Source organism: Elaeis guineensis, chromosome 3 (assembly GCF_000442705.2).
Source record: "Elaeis guineensis isolate ETL-2024a chromosome 3, EG11, whole genome shotgun sequence".
NCBI lineage: Eukaryota > Viridiplantae > Streptophyta > Magnoliopsida > Arecales > Arecaceae > Elaeis > Elaeis guineensis.
In genome coordinates this window covers 105,475,388-105,496,601 of record NC_025995.2, presented here as the reverse complement: position 1 = coordinate 105,496,601, position 21,214 = coordinate 105,475,388, and the positions used below count along the sequence as shown (strand labels likewise).

Sequence of the window (21,214 nt, the reverse complement as noted above, 5' to 3'; positions counted from 1 at the left end):
TATATATTATCTGGGAGAGAAGGGAGACAGGCATGGCGATGGAGCTCCGGTGCGAGTCGACGGACTATAGGACGGAGCTGCTCTCGCCGATGAGGCCTAAAGGGGAGCCGGCGGCGGCGGTACAGAGTTGGAGGCTTAACGTAAGCGACTTCCAGATGCCGGAGGGGCCCAAGGACCCTTCGTTTGTCTCTCGAGTGTTCCGTAGGGCCCATGGTATGTCGTCTCCCCTCTTGATGCTCGTCTTAATCGCTCTCCTACTTGTCTTGTGTTGTTGATCTTATAATGAGGTGGTGAGATGGGATTATTGAATGGAAATAGAGTTTATTTTGCTTGAAAAAAATGATTAGTTTGATTGCACACGCAAGTAATTTATAGAGACATAATCCGATTCTGAAAACAAAAGGTGATTGTGATGCGTTGGGGGGGGGATTTGCAAGGCAAAATTGTACATCTGGGAGTTTTTTTTTTTTCAGAAAATAGAAATTACTAAAAGAGTTTTATTTTTCTAGATGCATCTTGTATCATCATTCTACCCCAGTGATTAAAACAATACATATGCGAGCGCATGCGCCCACATCTGCACCCACACACATTCGTGCACGTGTGGTTACATAAAGGAAGCCTGTTTATACATTATGTTATCTGGACGCTCGCGTTCGGATCCAAAAGTCCATGTTGGATATACTTAATTAGATGAGTTAGACGCATATTGACACTTGAAAAATTATAAAGTTTTATGGTTGTCATTTGTAAAGATTGGCAAAAAAAAATGGGGAACTCTTGCAATAATGAACAAAACCTTCAATTTTCATATTAGAAATGAGTTTTCATTCTTTTTAGTGATCGGCCCATGATATAAGTATTAAAAAAGCTTAAAAGAATATTATTTTTCTTATATCCTTGATTAGAGAGTTTGAATGAGAAAAAGATATATTGAAAGATCTGAACAAATGATATCCTTTTTAAATAAAAACAAATATCTAAATATTTACCGAAAGTGCTAATTTTATCCCGTGTGTTCCCTATCTTAACTTTCTCTCATGCCAAGATATATATGCACCCAAAACAAATTCTTTTACCTTTTTAAATACACTTTATCTATTTTTTAGAGAAGGAATTAAAAGAATGCATATTTAGGAAATACACGCACAGACATAATAAAGCCCATGTTCATGTTTCTACAAGCACTTTGTCAACCGCGCACACACGAGAAAAGATAAGCGCGTTCATATACTGCATTATATTCTTAAATCTGTTACCATCTATTAATAGCACATTAGTACCCACTCCAGATTCAGCCTGATTTGATGTTCCAACCGTTTCTATTTATGAAATGCTTATAGTTATTCCCCGTATTAATAAATACTCCCAATTCCTTCCGTCCCAGGAAAGAAAATAAAGTGCGGCAATAACGTCCATATTGGGAGACATATAGACATACATCAATATAGATACATACATATGCATACAAACAAATATATGCATATGTATACACATGTATTAATATATATGGACATATAATGGTTATTCGAGCGTGGATCATACATACATGCACGTGCACACACGAACAGAAGATCCGTGCCCTGATTATTCTTTTTTTCAAGTGGATTTCTTGTGCCTAGTATATGTAAGATAGGCTCATGTACTATGGTGGTCGTGCGCTTAAATGGCGAACTTGATCTACTTAAAATTACTGGAGTTTGCTTGGTTGGGCCCTGTTCGCTATAGTAAATAGAAGACCTGAGAAATAAACTATTGTTGGTTTTTGGATCTTTACTACTGGAGTCTCTGTTCACCCTACTCAAGTTTTAACACCCTACTCAAGGTTTAACAGCCTTGATTATAGCCCCCTCCTATGATTTAATAAAAATCCAAACACAATATACAGGCCAACAGCACCATAAAGGAAACTAAGAGGAATTTGTTTGGCTTTTGCTTGAAGAACAAAAATATGCTAGCCTCACAAATTATCCTAAAGGCTAAAATCCAAGTCTATACATTAAGCATTGAGGTCAAAATTGATTTTCCTTGGGAGATAATTCCCATGGTGTATCATGATAATTCCTATAGGGCTGAAGTTAAAATTGAATTTTAACTGTTGGGGAAGTTGGAGGACAGCATAGCAGTTTTCTGTCTTGCAGGTCCTCTTTCCATTTTTAAGAGTGAAAAAATGGAGTATCTTTGCTTAATAGACAATAAGTTAGAAGCCAAGTTTGTCTGGAAGGGGAGGAGACAAGGTCAAAGTATTTTTCAAAAAGATGGTAATCCATCATGAAATCTACCATCAGATCGATAGCCTTGCAATTCAATCTGACTTTAACTGTTTTTAGATGGCCATTTGCATGAACAATTAGTAACGCATTCTGTTGATCAAAATCGAAATACCAAACTTGAACTAAATCGAGCAGAGATTCAAGCATCCAACTGAGTCATGCTTAAATTAGGCAGAAATATTTGGTCCAACAAACGAGCGGTCAATTTAGGCTGATAGAACCACATGCTGTAGGCCTGACTTTTTTTGTTTTCCCTCAAAAAAAGAAAAACAGAACGCATAAGATCCACCATACATTTCATGAACTGCTACATAGTTTTTGAGAAAAATGTAGGGCTATATGGTTTAGGGCAATGTCCTGTTTTTGATTGATTGGACGGTCATTCGACGTTTATATTTCTCTCATCTAATTTCTTGTAGTCATTTAACCTTACAGTTCTCTCCTTCAAGTTGTGTCTAAACCGTTTAAAGCATTTTATATTTTCCAATACAGTATAATGCAATTTCTTATCTATATTGATTTTTCATAATTTATTTCATCGAACTTAAACTTGATCGCTTATGGGTGGTAGTATGTTAGTCAAGTAATACATAAAACCGTTTGAAGGTTCTACTTTCCTATATATTGTTTGCATGGTAAAATTTATATCATGTCCATCTAATCTTCTACCTATCCTTAAAAAAGTAGAAACTGTAAATTAACTGTACCTTAAGGATATTCTCTGATCTCTCAATCAAGGATCAATACTCTCAATGATTATTGGCAAACATTCCAAACCTATATTGACACATTCGAACTATTAGTCATTATTTATGGTTATGATTTTGAAGGTTAATCTTCATTACGTATTTTATATGCAAATTTATATCTTTTTCTCTTTATTCTGGTTTTTCAGGTAAGCAAAGTAAAATTGCGAAATACTACAGGAAGCAAGAAAAGCTTCTACAGGGATTCAATGAAATGGAAAGCATCGCTGAATTAGGTTGTCTAGCAGGAGCTCCTACAGAGGTCTGTCATCTTATTTTCCATTCATATTTATATGTTTTCCTTCTATTTGGAAGGTACTCGAGAAGCGTTCTAAAGAAAAAGAAAATGAAGTAATATTCTTCAATTTTCTCAAAAGAAAGGTTCTTAAAAAAAAAAAAAATCTAAACAACATCGTAAATTCGATTATCCAATATAATTTTGAGATGACTGGTTACCAAAATATGGATGGTAGTCAGCATTCATTAGCAGTGACATCCAAACTTCTGCATATGTATGAGATTATGGAAGAAAGGGATGTAGGATGGCATTTTATGCATAATGTGAGAATGAAATTAACTTCTAACAAGTATAATATAGACATCTCTTAGTTGCCTATTTTGTGTACAGAACTTACTGAGGATTCTTACTTTATCTTCAGGATGAGCTGAGAGAACTAGCAAAGAGTGAAAGAATGGCAATTAATATTTCAAATATTGCCAATTTAATTCTTTTTGCCGCAAAAGTATGTGCATCTATTGAAAGCAAATCCTTGGCGGTCATCGCTTCAACTTTAGACTCTTTGCTGGATCTTCTGTCAGGGTTTATTCTCTGGTTTACATCATATGCAATGAAGAAACCTAATCAGTACAGCTATCCAATTGGCAAGAAGCGAATGCAACCTGTGGTAAGTCTATTATCCAACATCATATCATCCTACAATATCTCAGAATGAAAATAGACAATTAAGTTTTTCTGCATGTGCTGCTAGATGAACTTATTTCCCTTTTTCTTTTCTTTTCTTTTCTTTCTTAATAGAGAGATAGAAAGGGTGGGAGACTCATCTGTAAACAAGACTGAAAGCCAAAATATCTGCTTGTTAGGTGGAGGGACATTAGGACTTGTATGCTGAGCACATAGCAGGGTTCTCCGAATGGCATTTTCTTTTCTTATCACACAGTAGCTCCATTTACTACAGCATAACCCCTGTGCCACACTTACAATACAAGCATTGCATCCTTTATGCTAATTTTGCACTTAAACTTCACCTAAATATGGCATTCCCCCAAACAGAAGCAGGAGGGCTAGCTGCATTTGGTCCCATATAATGCTGTGGTGGTAGATATTAACCAACTAGAATTTAGATTTAAATGTTCTAACTGTCAATTCTGTAAATATTTATCAATGCTAATTAAAATTGTTTAATAAGGTTTAGGTTTACATTTCATATATTCAAAATTCTTCATCATATAATTACGCATGCTATATTATGAGAATAAATCATTAAATTATCAGTAGTACAAACTTCTGTGGGTAACATCGAATGCTATCACTTGATGATACCTGTTTGATAAAGAATGAAAGGGGGAGAGAGCTCTGTAGGTGAGAACAGATTAATATATGCTTCAACTCACAACCAAAATCTTTGATAAAAATCTTGACGCCATTTCATTGAATTTTGATTGGGTTTTCATATGCAAATTGCTCAGATAATTGACATATATAAGTTTTTACACTTCCAGAACTCTTGGGTTTACCCTTAGCAATTGATTTTTATGGTAAGAGTAAATTTAGATCTACTGCTTATTGAATTTCAGGAATGCAGAACAGACACCTTTACAGAACTTTTGACTGCTTTAGTTTGTTTCGTTTTCTGTTTGCTCTTTTTTCCTCTGTATCTCTCTTGTTGTCTTAATAATGAAACATGGGTTGCTTCTACCACCCTTTTCTTGAAAGAAAAAGGAAACAAAAAGAAAAGATTTAACTTGCATTCATATTGCTAGTTTATTTGAGGTGATCTTCCTGTGAACAAGTTAAATCTTATTATTTTTACCATGCAGGGGATTATAGTTTTTGCTTCTGTGATGGCTACACTTGGTTTCCAGGTGATTTTAGAGTCCGGCCGAGAACTCATTACACAGGTAGATGTTCTTCAACTAAACCTAATAATAATTGATTCGATATGCCTAATGAAATATGTGTTCTTGTATGGTATTATTAACGACCATGACCCTCAATGGTACATTTAAGTCTTTTCTCGAGGTCAGAAAAGTTAGCTTGTTCTTCTAAATGCATACCATGAAGTGACATATGCTCTATATTGTAAAATAAATTGTATATTTTTAAAATCTAGTCTTATGATAGCTAATTGATCTTTGATTTTACTTATATTTCATTATAACTCACCATCGACATAACAAACCACATAAGTGAGCATTAAAAGCTGCACTTTCTTAGAGAAGCTTATCTGTGTGAACTGTTACTAGTGTAATACTTCTAATACCACCTAGATGCTACTTTCTAACAGCCAAATGAATACATTGCAGGCTCACCCTACTTTTGACCATGAAAAAGAGAAATGGATGGTTGGCATTATGGCTTCAGTTACGATAGTGAAGTTCGTCCTCATGCTTTATTGCCGCAGCTTCCAAAATGATATCGTCAGAGCTTATGCACAAGATCATTTCTTCGATGTCATCACTAACTCCATTGGTCTAGCAACAGCTTTACTTGCTGTTAGATTCTATTGGTGGATGGACCCTGTTGGCGCAATACTGGTAAGTTCGTTTGCAAAGATAGCATAGTGTATCTAATTGATAAACATATACCCCTGCTGCTCTATGCAGCAAAAATTAAGTTCATGCAGTTTTTGAATTAAAATTATTTGTTAATATCTTCTACATCATCTCCTTTTTTTTCCTAAAAACAAATTGTCAAAATTGAAGCATAATAAGTTTTATTTTCCATTCCTATTGTGCAAATGCCAACAACAAAACTAGTAATACATTTTTTTGATATGATGCATAAATATGTTGATGAATTAGTAAACTTGTGATGCAGATAGCTCTATACACCATAATCACATGGGCGAAGACTGTACTCGAGAATGTATGGTCATTAGTTGGGAAAACTGCACCACCAGATTATCTAACAAAGTTGACCTACCTCATTTGGAATCACCATCAAGAAATCCGGCATATTGACACAGTAAGAGCATATACATTTGGTTCTCACTATTTCGTCGAAGTAGATATAGTCTTGCCTGGTAATATGCCTTTGAGTCAGGCACACGACATCGGGGAAGCACTCCAGGAAAAGCTCGAGCAGCTACCGGAAGTCGAACGCGCATTTGTACATGTAGATTTCGAGTTCACTCATAGGCCGGAACATAAGACCAAGGTCTGAAATTATTAAGAGTAAGAGTGATGTTAATAATGATGGCAAGTACGGTATTTTATACGAAACAATGTCTAATATATATTTTTCTGAGTCTCTTTAGAGCATTTAAAAAAAGGAGAGGGCATTTTAAATGGGCTTTTGCCGTGCTAAATGGATGATTACTTGTGCGGGTAATGCGCCTAAAAATTGGCAATCAAATTAAAAGATTGCCTTGAAGCCATAAAAGGTTGTCTGGAATTATAATGTCCCAGGTGGTCATATTTACTTACTCTTGATTACTAATTGACCTGGAGTTGCAACCCAATCTCATTTTTAGCGACTTAAAATGAAGAGGGATAAAAAAGAAAAAGACTTTTAGAGTTGCAAGCCGATATCGTTTCCCCGCAGCACTCAGGTTAAGGCTTTCATTTTCTTATATCCAACATTACTCGGTCGTTCTGTATCATGTACAACCATGAACAGCATACCACCTTCCGGAATTGGTAACTGACATCTCTCACACACAAAAAAGCAATGACGTTGCAGCTTATCTTTGAACATTGGTGCTGCTCCCACTGCTCTTAAAAATTAAACAATCAAAAATTGTCCCCAATGTTTGGAGTCCGCTAACGCATGTTCAATCTATCAGAAGATATAAAATTACTCTCATTGTCGCGCCTGCGATCTCCACCGTCATCACCATTGTATTGTTTGATGGTAATATACCCTGAGTCGGTTCAGGTTATATCATGCCGTCTTTTTGAGTTTTTGACCACCCGGCCGTCCATAGTTAAGGTCACACTTTCGGTTCATAAATTCAGGTTGAATCTTATTATCCGAGCCTGCCTTCTAAACATGCTCCATCTGGTAGAATCTTTCCGTGTCCACAAAACATTCCCCACCTTCGCATATATTTTATTTAAAATAAAATCTCCCCCAGGTCTATACTACGTGCTCCCAGCATGCGGCACGCTGCTTGCCATCTTCAACCCATGCTGCCTACACCTAACCCATTTTCTACCCCCATGCGCAAATGCTTTGTTATTATATAGCAAAGTCAGAGTAGCATGTGACGTTATGCTCCTCTCTCCTTCATCTTCTAAGAATAATCATTCCATAGGGAGAGGAAGGAATGGCAATGGACCGATCCGCAGTGAATCCACGGACTATCGGATGGAGCTTCTTTAATCCCCTATGAGGATGGAAGCAGCCATCATGATGCAATCGACCAAACAGTCATGGCGCATCAGCGTTAGTGATTTCGAGGTGCCACAAGTACCTAAAGAACACTCCTTTGGCTCCTTTCTGTTCTCCGTGACTCTTGGTATGTCATGCTTCATTCTCCTCTCTTTCCCGTATACTTTCTCCTTTCCGCTTTTATCTTTCCTTTTTCCTTCTCCCCTCTCCCCCTGCTGGTGTCAATTATAGCTAACCCATCGTGTATCCGACGCAACCCATTCCGAATGAGGTAGATTTTAACCGGCCAGATGGATATGAGTTTTAAATAAAATAATTAAAGGGGATTCAGATCATGATATATCCCGCATCACATCTGATCTAATATAATTTTAATATATATATTTTTTTAAATTATAATTATTTTAAAAAATTTGCATGATCATCTATTTCACCGGATATAATCTACCCAAGGTGAGTTTGAATATAGATTTTTTAATTATTGGATAGATTTAAATATTAGCTGATGTGATCAGCATCTAACCTGTCGCTATCCTTACCTCCCCTGCCATGGAAGATGGAAAAGAATCAACCATTGGGGTTTTTCTTAGCTTTCTAGCAAATGGAAAAGGAAACAAATAAAGACAGATGTAATAAAGCAATCTAAAGTGGGCCGACAAGTCCATCGAAAACAAATATAGCTAGGCTTCTAGAGGCTACGAAGGAACCTAAATAATTTAGTGGGTCAATGTATCTACGGAGATATGTGGCCTGGGAACGACCCATATCAGCTATCCGCTGAAACCTAGAAATACGAAATAGGCCCTGATGGTTGGATCGTAACGGATCCTTCGCACGAAAGGCTTCCCCTTACCTTGCGCCCATCTTCCATCGGGTCATCCATGAGATCTGTGCAGATGGGTGAGCAACAGAGTTTGGGATGCTTTGAGAGCTGTGCAATGGGTGATCCAATGGTGAATGGGTCCAAAACAAGGTGAATCCTTTCCCATGGAGGATACAGCCATGTTCCTTGACCGTTGTTTCTGCCTTAGCAGCCGAATGGAAGTAAGCTTGTTGCGATGAACGGATACACACAAATTCCGAGTCCTGCTTAGTTCTCCAAAGATACTTGGTGTTTGCGTAAGTATAGGGAGGACCCAACTAACACTACTAACCCTATCACATTTGGCACCAATCCCCCACCACCACATCTCGGCTAGACTAGGCAATAATCATTAATAAGTAATTAGTAGCAAGATTACTTGGGACCTATTTTGGATGATTGAGCTTAGATTGGACTAGGCTTATATTCACAAATACCTAAAATATATTTGAAGTGGACCGGTCCAAATCCTATTAGATAAGAACAATCAATAGGCCATTTTTTTTCTCTATATAGGATTCGGATCGGCCCACTCCAAAAATACTTTGGATATTTAAGAATATAAGTCTATCTCACTTTGATTATGCTAGTTGTACTAATTCAACCCATGGATATTATAAAATTTAAGGTCTAATAGTCTAAACATGCCTACAGTAGAAAACTTATGGATGAATTCTTTATGGCTATGCCTAAAAATTTATGAGATGAGACAATCATTAAAACTTGGCGGCAAATCAGGTTAACCTAATGAGTGTAGTTAAATCAGCCGAGCCAAAGGTTAGCCAAGGAGGTTTACCTTCAGTACTTCTCTCATCTAATTGTTAATGAGACATTAGTTCCACTTTTTCTTTGGTTCTTGAGATATTTTCGTCTTTTTAATTACTAACATGCAGAAGTGAATCTTTGCCATTTTTCAGGGGTTTTTGTTTAGACATCAGCATATCTAATCATTAGTGTTAGAGCAAATAAATATGATCATTCATCTAGGAAAAAAATTTAATGATTTTCTCATAGTTAGTCGACTTACACCATACATAGCATATTCCCACACATAAGGTTCTAAGATTCCATAATCAGATATAACAGCACTTTTGCCATTTTGTGCAATTAATTGGTTTTATAAAATAAATACGGGCATATGGTGGTTCCGAAAGATAAACAATGAAATTTTATATGATATCTCTTTTTGACCTTTCCTGATTTTTTTCGAGGAAAAAGGAGACAACATGGTCCCACTAACATTCATGCTTTCCTGATTCCGATTTAAATTGAAGTTTTATATTATATGTATTTAAACTTCCACATGTCATTACTCAAATATTAAGGAATGCTCTGACTGAATATTTGATGACCATTGACCGTTGAGTTATTGAGTACTGAGGGATTGAATTTGTTGATACATATAAAACATTAGTCATTTATTAGGGATTACTTGCAGTGTTTTGTTTATTACTACTATAATCCGTATGTAGATTATTCTCCACTTTCTTTTAATAGGTAAGCAAAGCAAGATAGCGAAGTACTATAAGAAGCAACAGAAGCTTTTGGAGGGATTAAATGAAATGGAAAGCTTCATCGAATTAGGTTGTTTAGAGGAAGCCCCCACACAGGTGCATATTGTTAACCTTTTGTAGAGAGATTTTACTGTATACATCTTATGTCTAATGTTCTTCAAAGAATCATCTAAAGTGCAAAAAAAAAGTAGACACAATATTGAACTCTACTCAAATGTGTGATTTGTTGCTAACTTTGTGAATGATAACTAACATGTAGTAAATGTGATATATATAATTTTTTTAGTAAAAAAAAAAAAAACTCAAGGGCTACAAGGATGATATACAAATATTGCTTGTGCACAATGGTGAATGCAAACATGATATCATGTAGTCTGTGTATATATGCATCTTCTTAGTTGATCTTCTCATTTCCAGGATGAGTTAAAACAGCTAGCAAAGAGTGAAAGCATGGCAGTTAAGCTTTCCAACATAGCCAACCTGGTCCTTTTTGTGGCCAAAGTGTATGCATCAATTGAAAGCAAATCTTTGGCAGTTATCGCTTCCACCTTAGACTCTCTTTTGGATCTTCTATCAGGTTTTATTCTTTGGTACACGGCATATGCCATGAAGAAGCCTAACCAATTTAGCTATCCAATTGGCAAGAAACGGATGCAGCCAGTGGTAAGTTTTCATTTTTGATTTATCAAAATTATAATGAGCCAAACACTACTTATTTGACATGGAGACTGTTAGTTGGATTCTACACATTTAGCGAGACCTTTAGCAATACTAGAGTAGCAGGGCTTGGTTGGATGATGAGTACTACTTCTATATGGTAGCTGCTCATGTGAAGAAGGAATTTTGACAGAGGTGCTTCTGCAACTTCAATATTTTTGAGATACTGAGAATCGCCCTTAATAAAATGGAGATCTCAACAACTCAACAATATATGGATAGGGTGCAACAGTACTCAATCTCTCCCACTTCTCTTCTTACTTCTTTTTCTGGCAACCCTCCCATGAATAGGTAGCATCAGATACATATTGGAGCAAGGCATTAGTTAGAGCACAAAGCAATGACGTAGAGCCAAGTGAGCCCATTTGTTATTTCTTTGCAGGGCATTGTAGTTTTTGCTTCTGTGATGGCTACACTTGGTCTGCAAGTATTATTAGAGTCTGGTAGACAGCTCCTTATGCAGGTATATATATCTCAACTGATCCATATCATGATATATTTAATACGTCTCTCTCATCTTTATTTCTTTTTATTAGCTTTTATTACATTAACAATTTTTTAAGGATAATAATCATTTGATTCATGTACAAGACCAAATAATTATATGATTTACAAGAGAGGATAGGTGTAGGTTTTCCTGTAAACAACAATAAAATGGAATAAAAAGACTTTGCTTATTTTTAATATAATCTCATTCTCACACGTCATGAGTATAAAAAGCTATACTACTTAAAGATGCTTAGCTCCTGACGTTAATACTCAATTAGTTTAATACATCTATCCTCGAGATTTTAATTTGTAATCATTCTTTTATGATCGACCATTATTTTGCAGTCCCACCCTGCTATTGATCAGAAGAAGGAGAAATGGGTGATTGGTATCATGACTTCAGTAACCATCGTGAAATTTATCCTCATGCTTTATTGCCGTAACTTCAAGAATGAAATCGTTAGAGCTTATGCACAAGATCACTCATTTGATGTCATGACTAACTCCATGGGTCTAGCAGCAGCCTTGCTTGCCATTAGATTCTATTGGTGGATAGATCCTGTTGGAGCAATAATGGTAAGCTAAATGATCAAGCACATTTTTTCTTAACTATAACAGAATTAATTTTAGACAAATGGAGACAGTTATGAATGCGATAGATGCAAAATTGCAGAGATATGCATCCCTGAATGCACAACCAAAAATACAATCAGCACTCTTTATCTTTGAAAATGCATAAGCACAATTATTTCCAATGAAATTTTTTATGTTACTGCTGGACGCTTGACCTCCTTTATAAAATTGAACTTGGAGAATCAAATCAACTATTAAATTGTATCTAAGTTCTGTCCTGCAATTTTTGTAACAATGCTTCTATCCATGAATTGTGCCGATGAGTATTGGATTTTGCTGCAGATAGCTTTATGCACGATCAGTACATGGGCAAAGACTGTCATGGAGAATGTATGGTCATTAATTGGGAAAACAGCACCCCCTGACCTCTTAACGAAGTTGACTTACCTCATTTGGAATCACCATGCAGCAATCAAGCATATTGCTACGGTTCGAGCGTATACTTTCGGTTCTCAATACTTCGTTGAGGTGGACATTATCTTGCCTGGGAGGACATGACATTGGTGAAACACTCCGGCAAAGACTTGAACAGCTGCCGGAAGTTGAGCGTGCTTTTGTGCATGTAGATTTTGAACAGAGTCACAGGCCTGAACGTAAGCCTAATGTGTTACGACATTAAATTTATAGGTGATACCGACAAAGTTTTGACAGCTTTTATTAGCACTTTGACGAATTTGTAGGTCCTTGGAGATCAGGAATAGATAAGAGTGCCAGTCTTCATATTCTGTGAGCATAACCGTACCAAAGTCAATGCCTGGTGTAGGTCCTCGTGGAGATCAGCAACCTTCTTGAGATCCTGCATGATCCTGATATTTCTCTCTCATTTAAGTTCGATTACTGGAGCAGATTGACCGGTGCATATCCCTATAAATTATGGCTTCCATATTAGATTTTACTTCAAGATGGAGGAGGGAAGTCCGATCTAAACATTCCTAGGATGATAACCCATAAATTTAGAAATTTTATTTTTCAGAAAATTGAACATCTTGAAAGATAATATTCTAACAACCTTGAGTATTTCCATAGAATTGAGCTGAAAATCCTTCAGAAATCGGATTTGTTGGCTTCCCTATCTCATATTTTCTAAAGCATATCTAAATACAATCCAAATTCTAACCTTAGGACTGAAGGATGGAAAAAAATCTATAAAATTCTTTTTTTTCTCCATAAGATTTGAGTTGGATGAAATTTGTTTGATGTAAGATCATGTTTAAATGGACAGTCCAATCCATTTATCTATAGAATTTTCAGCCTAATTCAATAGAAATAGCAATAGACTGTGGGCTAAAACTTAATTCATATTACACTTCGATTTCTCCCTTCCTCCTCTCCCTGAAGCGGTCCCTACAGAATTTTGTCGGTGAGGACTAGATCTGCTGTGAAAATGGATGTGCTGGACCTTAGGCCGCCGTTGGAGGTATCTCCCAACGTCTCGCCGCCCTTTCCCAGAGAAAATCCTAAAAGACACTTTGGCCCCAATGGATTTTGTATTTTCCACGGTTCACGTGTCCAACCATCTGATGTTTTTTCATTTTTATTTTTGATAAGACAACCATCCGATGGTTAGTGCCATCAAAATGTAAGCAAATATGTTGCTTGATCTCAGTTGAGATGCAAGACTAACGAATTGGAAATATAAATCATCAAAATGGTAAAACAATGATTTAATACTTTTCCGAGGAATGCGGTGAGGACATCATGTCAATTTATTTTTTAACTCAAAAACAAAATCTCCAGATAATTGAAATTAAATTAAATATCATAATTATTAATTGATAAACTCATTTAAAAATAATTATATTTGATTTAAAAAATTAATTAACATATTGGCATCCCATCGGAACTATGACCCTCGACCAGAAGGTGCATGATGAATGATCAACTAGCGAGAAGTCGGTGACACGCCCTGAAATTCCAGCCATCTCTATGGGCAATCTACGAACACGACGTTCGAGAAGCAGGAGCCGCTCCTGAGCCCACGTTGTCTTTATTCCAGGGCCGTCCCTTGCTCACTTCCCACTTCACACCACCCCACACTGCTCTTCTCTCTCCCTCACCGTTCCCTTCGTAGAGAAAGAAGAGGCCAATGGGGGAAGGGAAAGGATCTACGCTGGTCCACATCCTTGTAGTCGCCCTCAGCCTCACTGCCTTCGGCTTCGCCATCGCTGCCGAACGCCGCAGGAGCACCGTGAGCGCTCTTCGCCCTTCTTAGTATCCGCTTTACCTTCTTCTTCTTCTTGGTTATAGTAAAGTAGGGTTTCACTCACTTGATGTTGGATGGAGGGGTTTCTCCAACGAGATCTTTGTGATTTTGCCTTCTAGCTAGTCTCTTTTCTTGGCCATTATGCGGATGTCCTCGCGATCTATTTAACCTGGTGGGAAATTGTCCGGTATTCAAGCTTTCGGTACTTGGTTGCGAGCTTTCATATGCGGATGATATCCCCAGAGTGTTCCAGTTGTGGGTGTAAGGGTCTATTTATGATTTTATATTGAATAGTTAACCCAGGTGCTGTTTAAATTCTCCATCTATAAGTTCGCCCGATGTGTAACCTAGCATTTTGATCGACGTGCTAAGTCTGGGCATTAATAGAGTCGGTATTAAGTGATGCGTTTTCTCTGATGGGGAAGGTATGCACCATATCAATGGGGCCTTGGTATGGTATCTGTAATACCACTTGGTTTATGATGTAGATTTAGAGCTTGAGTTTAAATTTTGTCATCCGTCCTCTTAAGCTGGGACGAGAAAAGTTCATGTAGATGGAGCAAGTTGAATCAGTGAATTTTAGAATCTGTTTGATCTACTAATTTATATTTGTTGAGGTCTTGTTTGCATGGGAACTGTATCTTTTAGGGTCATAGGCAATGTAAGTAACAGGACACTCGTGTTAGAGTAAGAGGTTTGAAGTTGCATTGGAATTCCAAGATGCGGAATGGAAGATGGAAATTTTGACCTTGATTTTAATCGTAAAAGATGATTTGAAAGGGGGAAGGTGGGCTAGGGAGTTAGCTCTTCATTGAATGGATGGTACATTTTATACAAGAATATTTAAAAACTTACACAGGGAAATTGAAGCAGACTGAGTAAGGTTTAAATATAAGAAAATGTAATGACTCAAACTCATGGGCAGGTTTCGTGTATGAGTTCATCGTTGCATCCCATGCTACCTGACAGCAGTGCTTAGGAGATTCCAGTTACTTCTTGGGATTGTTGAAGCTTCCTTGATTTTTGTTTTCTTGTATTTTAGTTTTACACATGGCATTAGTCCTTTACAAGCTGTCAGTTGTGTGTGTGTGTGTGTGTGATAAAATACATGCAGGAAGTACTTACCTGGAGGTCCATGAATATTTTTTACTTTTGCTACTACTTTCCCTAGTAGCAGATGGATTTTATACTGATGGCTTGTGCATTGTGCCTGCATTTATGACTGCAAGTGCTTTATTCAGCTGCATGTTCTTTTATTACCTTGAATTTCTAGTTGCCCACAGTAAAGAGAAAATTTTGGTAGTCCAAACTTATCATATAATTTGTTTTTGCTAGTGCCTAATAACACTAATGATGATAAATCTATGGCTGCAAGCAAATGGTCATTCTGGATTTGGGCCTTCAGATTGCATCATGTTTTTGCCTTTTGCTCGATCCTCTTCCCACCCTCCGGCACCCTCCCCCTCTATGCTTGCATGTGGGTTTTGGCATATTGTTGTGTACTTATGTTCGATCTGCTGTGGGACTACAATCTCACAATGGCTTCATTGTTGGATGTTTGCGATAATTTTAGTGCATGCTGGCACATCAGGATTTTGAAATGTGACTTTTTTGAAACAGAGTTGGCAAATGATGGAGATTACAGATTAAATGTGTCCTTCAGATTATTGATGTCTACTGGTGTAATCAAGCTTATTTGTTTGGTCAAATTTGTCACATTTTATATTCGATGGAGCTTAGTTTCAATGTGAGATTAAACAAGCATATTTAGAACAGCTTGATACCCTAAAGTGAGCTGGATTCAAACAAAGCTTGATTTGAGATTTGTTCAAGCTTGAGTTTTAGGGCCTTGATTGAATGAAAATAGCCAACGATCCATTTAAACCATCAAATTGTCAAAGTTTCTAGCCATGTGACTCATCTCATAATGTTTTATAACAATATTAGAGTCCAACATCTGCGACATGTGCAACGAATCCCTCTTTTTTCTTCCTTAAGGTTTTTTTTTTTGTTTGGTTCTTGTTGGGGGGGGGGGGGGTGGAAGTGCGTGTGTTGAAGTCATAAAAGGTTTTAGGCTTTTGAGGCCAGCCATGTGAAGCCTGCCCTGAGCTTTCGCATTATATAAAGTAGAGATGATGATGCAATTGTGCATCTTAAATAAGCTATCGCTATTAATTTTAGCCCTTGGATGGATCTCTATTGCTGAACATACACATATGTTGTGTGTGTGGGTGTGTTGTCTTTTTACATACTAATATATGTATATATTTTTGAGCCTTATGAAGCGGTGCTTGATTGAGCTATGAGACGCAGACATGGCTTGAAATTTATTTTCAACCTCAAATCCATGATCATACTAGGCTTGTTTACATTACTTTGAGCTTGGTTGAGCCTAGAATCAAATGGAACATGAGCTGTTTGTGGATGGTGAATCTATTGCTTTCCCTCTTGATTGCTGTTTGATGGGACAGTTCTAAAGCTTACTTAGAATCAATATTGGCTATTAAAACCTCCAACTCTGGTGTATTATTTTCTTTTTTCCTTAATCATTTCTATACCCAGGCAGATTTCATCATTAAATACCTATATAAGTAGATAGATCTTTATTAATTGTTGGAATGGTAATTTTTTTTTGGGAAGAATTGGTAATTACTATAAGGACTTTTACCTTGTCAGATTTCATCATTAATTAACTATATAGATAGGTAGATGAATTTTTATTAATTGTTGGAGTGGTAATTACTATAAGGGCTTTTACCTTGTGCGCTTTATATTTTCTGGAAACTAATTAATGTTCTACCTCCTGCTCCTGAGCTGAATTCCAATGCATGTCATGCTAACTTAGTTCGTGTGTGTGTCTTTTATTTTCCTTTCTTTTCTTTCTTTTTTTTTTCACCATTTGATTTCAAAGTAATAGCTTTTTATGATAACATCAATTCATGATGAGGGTTTTAAATACATACTTTTTTCTTTTGTCTTCCTTTTTACCATCTTTGGCGTTGGCATTGGGGTACCATAGATGAGTAGGATTAGTGACTACGAGCCTGAGTTCTGTTACAGGTTGGTTTGGAGGTGACTGTTAAATTATTGGGATTGAATTTTATTTCTAATGTTTATAGAGTTCACAAAATAGCCTATGAGGATCCTAATTTGGATGAGCTCTCTCTCTCTCTCTCTCTCTCTCTCTCTCTCTCTGTTGTTTCGTGTTAATGGATCTCCTCATGAAGGGTTGGTTAATCCTTTAAAAGTTATGCTAGGAGGCCTGGTCTTGTGAAGAGTATGTTGTTCTTCCTTCTCATTTCCTTACTTCTCATTTCTAGAAGGGAATTTTACTTTTGTGTTTGGTGTTCCTAAAGCTGAAAAGGGTCCACAAGGGTCTATGCAAGGGCTATTTTTGATAATATATTATTTACTTCAGTTGTGATAAATATTTGAGCTTTTCTTCTTCTCTATCATGGGTGATGAATATATATGAGCATTTATCAGGCCAATTCTAGCCAAGCGGGAGCTAAACATCCATTCCCCCATTTCAACTCAAGCTTGGCCAGGCTCAATTTCAAGCCTAACTTTCCTAGTCCAAGCGGCCATGTCAAATAGATCAGAGGTCTGGCAGGCCAATCCGAACAAACCCTAGATCTGTCCTTACCATAGCATCAAAGTTCATGTGTCACTCCTTTGAAGTCCAGATGGTTGCTTAGGATTAAGGCTTAGAGAAGAAGATGAAGAGGCAAAGAGGCAGGCTATTAGGTTAATCTTTACTTATTGTATAGAATATGGCAATCAATATATTGGTAATATCTTTTATTTTATGTGCTTTTGGCAAGGCCAAGCCAAGGCAATATTTATTTAGTCTGGGCCAGGTTGGAAACTAATCAGGTGTAGAATACAGGCCCAACTTGACTTCCTAGCTCAGAAAAACTTGGCAAGGCTTGCACTGTTGTCCAATTGCTGGCCAGGCTGGGCTGATTTTCCAAGTCTAGTGATGATACCTTTGGGTAACTTTAGTGTTTCATGATGTTATTGACTCTGTTATGTTAGCTTCTACTTCATTTCCTACTAATATTTTTCTAATCCATTTGTTTTTTTTATCTGGTCCCATAAAATTCCTTTAAACTAGTGATTTTGCAATCTCTGAATTCACACAGATCCTATATAGTTTATCTACACCCCACTTCAGGTCTGCAACAAAGACAATAACATTCTTGAAATCCTTCATAAACCCCTGATATTGCGCTAAGCAAACCCTAGATTACTAGTATCTACACCTAGCCTTGCCTATCAAAACCTATTTTGCTTGTTTTTGACATATCAATTGTTCATTTTTAATAATCCTGATTTTCTTTCTCTTCTTACATCACTTTTTCAGTGCTCTAAATGATGAATAGGAAGGTTTATATGGAGGACCACTAGGTGTAAGGGCATGTTGGTGGGTCTTAGGTGTAAGGGCATGTTGCAGACTTTTTCCAATTTAGTGGACTGTTTTTGGTTAGGAACCATTGGTGGAATAAAATCCAGAAAGTTGATCCCATATTGATTGGTAGGACTTCAGAAAAAGGAGAAGCAGAGAAGAACAGAAATATGTGGATGAAAAAATATTGAAGAATGGTGTGCAAGCAATTCTGGTTTTGGAGGGCTTGGATAAGAATGAAGAACACATATGTTGTGGCCTCCCACACTGTGGCCTTGGTGAAGCCACACGGTGGTTAGCCCCAGGAATTGGGGGATGTGTTTCAGGCAGGAGTTACAAGGACCCAAAGTGCTGTCAGGCCTGCACTGTGGAGAATCTAGACTCAATAAAGTATGAAGTTTACCTGACCTCAGCTTCTATAGGTGAGTCTTGTTGAAGATTTTGTTTATGTGTTTTGATCAAACCTTTAATTTAGATCATTGCTATCAAGTTGTTTTCTTAACCGATCTATAAAGTTTCTTGCATAAATGGAAAATGGGTATTTAGGTAAAATATTGAGGTTTCACACTTTCTTTGATTTAGCCAATATAGTTTTCTTTAAGTGTAAGAACAAATGTTAGTAATATTCAAGAGTAATTCAGATAAGTTTCTGGTTCGTGTAGAAGTACCTCGAAAGCACTCATATAAAACAATATTTTATATTTTTCATTCTTTAGATTGATGAACTTAATTTGATGGTGTGGTATAAGCTTGATTTAAATAGAATATGACATCAGCAGAAGTTAGAAACTGGATAAAACAATAAAAGAGCAGGGAAGGGACTCATGGTGGATGTCACAAGGTTGATGGTTCCGGGCCAGATCTTCCGTTCATTTTTCTAAAGGCATGTGACAATGACAGCCGGCTTGCATTGTACTCACCAAAAGAATAATAAAAAAAGAGGAAACAATTCTGTTCCAACAACTCACTAGATTGTTGAAACTGCACTTTTGGCTGTTCTGTGCTTCTCATGTTTCTTGTTTTGTTTGTTGGGCCTTAGCTTTGGGGTTCCACATTTTTGGTGTTCCTTCTCATCCCTATTATTCAGTTTGTCTCTATGATTAGTGAAACTTGAGTAGTCAATAGTAGCCCAGTCACATAAGTCTTAATATAGTTAAATGGCTTTTTCATCCTTGGGCTGCGGTGGAACTATTTGGAGTCTTCTCAGAGGTCTACCTAGCTCGTTCGTCAATATTTCTTGCGAACTGTAAGCTGTGGTCGACTGTGAATGCCAATTGACATATAACCCATATAATTAAAGACAATTCTTGCATCCATATCTTTTAGCTATTCAACCTTTTATTTGCTTCTGGGCACTACTAAATTATCTGTTTTGCATGCCAGGGTACCATTGTTACTGATAACTCCAATTCTACGTTCTGTGTTTATGATTCGGATGTTGCAACCGGCTATGGAGTTGGTGCTTTCTTGTTTCTTTTCTCTAGTCAATCTCTGCTTATGGGTGTCACAAAGTGTATGTGCTTTGGCAAGCCCTTAGCTCCTGGGGGAAGTCGAGCCTGGTCGATTATATATTTTGCCTCTTCATGGTGATCTTTCTTCAATTTAGGATCATAATTCTCACAAACCCATTTCTCTGTTTATAAATCTTGAATTACTTTGGGATGCTTTATGGAAGCATGCTTGTTTGCCAATGGCAGGCTGACTTTCTTGATTGCTGAGGCATGCCTGTTAGCTGGTGCGACAAAGAATGCATACCACACAAAGTACAGGCATGTCATCTATGCTTCAAACTGGACTTGTGAGTCTCTGAGGAAAGGAGTATTCATTGCTGGGGCAGTCTTTGTGGTCTTCACCATGATACTCAATGTGTATTACTACATGTACTTTACCAAAGCTACAAGTCAGGCTGCGCGTAAAACCACTAGGGCAAGCTCGACTGTTGGAATGACTGGTTATCCTTGACCGCAAGCAACTCAAACTCCACAGCTCTAGAAGTTTATACGAATGCTATGTCTTCCCTCCTATCATGTAATATTTGAGTAGTTACCTGCAACTGGTTTTGAAGGGGTTGAGTTTGATTCTGGTAATTGTAGATGCTTCAGTGTGTCTTCAGGTTGCTAGCGTGTGTTTAATCCTCATGTTTCTGCTTTTGTTTAGTTTGTTTTTCTTTCCGTAAGTGATGATAGCTCGTTATTATTCGCTAAGAAGCAGGTAGTTACGATGGTTTGAGAGTCAAGTGAGATAACATGCAGAAGTTGAATTTGGTATGGTGGGTGGTTCACAGCCTGAACTGAGAAAGCAATGTGAAGGCATTTTGAGTGTCTGATGGGTCTCTTGCTGATGGTATGAGAGAGCCAAAGTAATATTGGATGGTACCCATCATCGATCAGCAGAATTTCTTGGTTGAGGATATGAGCACAATATATATGGTCTGGGTTTTAACCAAACCTAGACCTATACCCATGGGGATGTTGGGTTTTAATTTCTGTTCCACCGTTGACGGATTGGGTCTGGGTTTGTATAAGAAATGTGTCAGGTTCAGGTCAGGTAATGATCGGGTCTTGGTGGTCATCGGATTTTAGATATTGTAGTGAAAAATTAATTAAGTTAAATAATTTATACTGCGAAATGTATAAATATGGAATACATGCTACAAAATTTAAATCATTAACAAGCACTTGATTGTTGACCATCTAATAATAACTGACTAAAACTTTTAATCTAAAGTCAAATAGAAATGCCTAAACATGTTTTAGCATGTCATTATTAGCTATTTTTTCAATCAAAACTTCCAGA

At 37.1% G+C, this 21,214-nt stretch overlaps 3 protein-coding genes across 4 annotated transcripts; all 3 read left to right on the top strand.

The window, feature by feature from the left end:
• On the top strand, positions 1-6,511 carry LOC105041204 (metal tolerance protein 7). 2 transcript variants are annotated; one of them, XM_073254240.1, is made up of 7 exons: positions 1-213; positions 3,169-3,281; positions 3,679-3,924; positions 5,078-5,158; positions 5,564-5,794; positions 6,078-6,224; positions 6,303-6,511. In XM_073254240.1, exons 1-7 carry the CDS (start codon positions 33-35, stop codon positions 6,420-6,422), a joined length of 1,119 nt encoding a protein of 372 aa, XP_073110341.1. In that variant the 5' UTR covers positions 1-32; the 3' UTR covers positions 6,423-6,511. The 2 variants fall into 2 exon arrangements, with proteins under 2 accessions (XP_073110341.1, XP_010916369.1); XM_010918067.4 differs by having other exon boundaries at positions 2-213; positions 6,078-6,511.
• Positions 6,512-7,589: 1,078 nt separating this feature from the next.
• LOC105041205 (metal tolerance protein 10-like) lies at positions 7,590-12,558 on the top strand. The gene is given in 7 exon segments (XM_073253416.1): positions 7,590-7,670; positions 9,927-10,064; positions 10,386-10,631; positions 11,068-11,148; positions 11,520-11,750; positions 12,090-12,295; positions 12,297-12,558. Coding segments are annotated over 7 exon segments (1,113 nt in total). The 3' UTR covers positions 12,427-12,558.
• Positions 12,559-13,720: 1,162 nt separating this feature from the next.
• Positions 13,721-20,574, top strand: LOC105041207 (uncharacterized). The gene is made up of 3 exons (XM_010918069.4): positions 13,721-13,995; positions 19,802-20,004; positions 20,116-20,574. Exons 1-3 carry the CDS (start codon positions 13,894-13,896, stop codon positions 20,378-20,380), a joined length of 570 nt encoding a protein of 189 aa, XP_010916371.1. The 5' UTR covers positions 13,721-13,893; the 3' UTR covers positions 20,381-20,574.
• The last annotated feature ends 640 nt before the right edge of the window (positions 20,575-21,214 follow it).

Excerpts from the sequence above, each read along its gene's own strand:
- LOC105041204 (XM_010918067.4), top strand. The coding sequence starts at position 33 with ATGGCGATGGAGCTCCGGTGCGAGTCGACGGACTATAGGACGGAGCTG. Across the intron at positions 214-3,168 it reads AGTGTTCCGTAGGGCCCATG|GTAAGCAAAGTAAAATTGCG; the intron begins GTATGTCGTCTC and ends CTGGTTTTTCAG. Across the intron at positions 3,282-3,678 it reads TAGCAGGAGCTCCTACAGAG|GATGAGCTGAGAGAACTAGC; the intron begins GTCTGTCATCTT and ends CTTTATCTTCAG.
- LOC105041207 (XM_010918069.4), top strand. The coding sequence starts at position 13,894 with ATGGGGGAAGGGAAAGGATCTACGCTGGTCCACATCCTTGTAGTCGCC. Across the intron at positions 13,996-19,801 it reads CCGAACGCCGCAGGAGCACC|GGTACCATTGTTACTGATAA; the intron begins GTGAGCGCTCTT and ends TTTGCATGCCAG. Across the intron at positions 20,005-20,115 it reads ATATATTTTGCCTCTTCATG|GCTGACTTTCTTGATTGCTG; the intron begins GTGATCTTTCTT and ends TGCCAATGGCAG.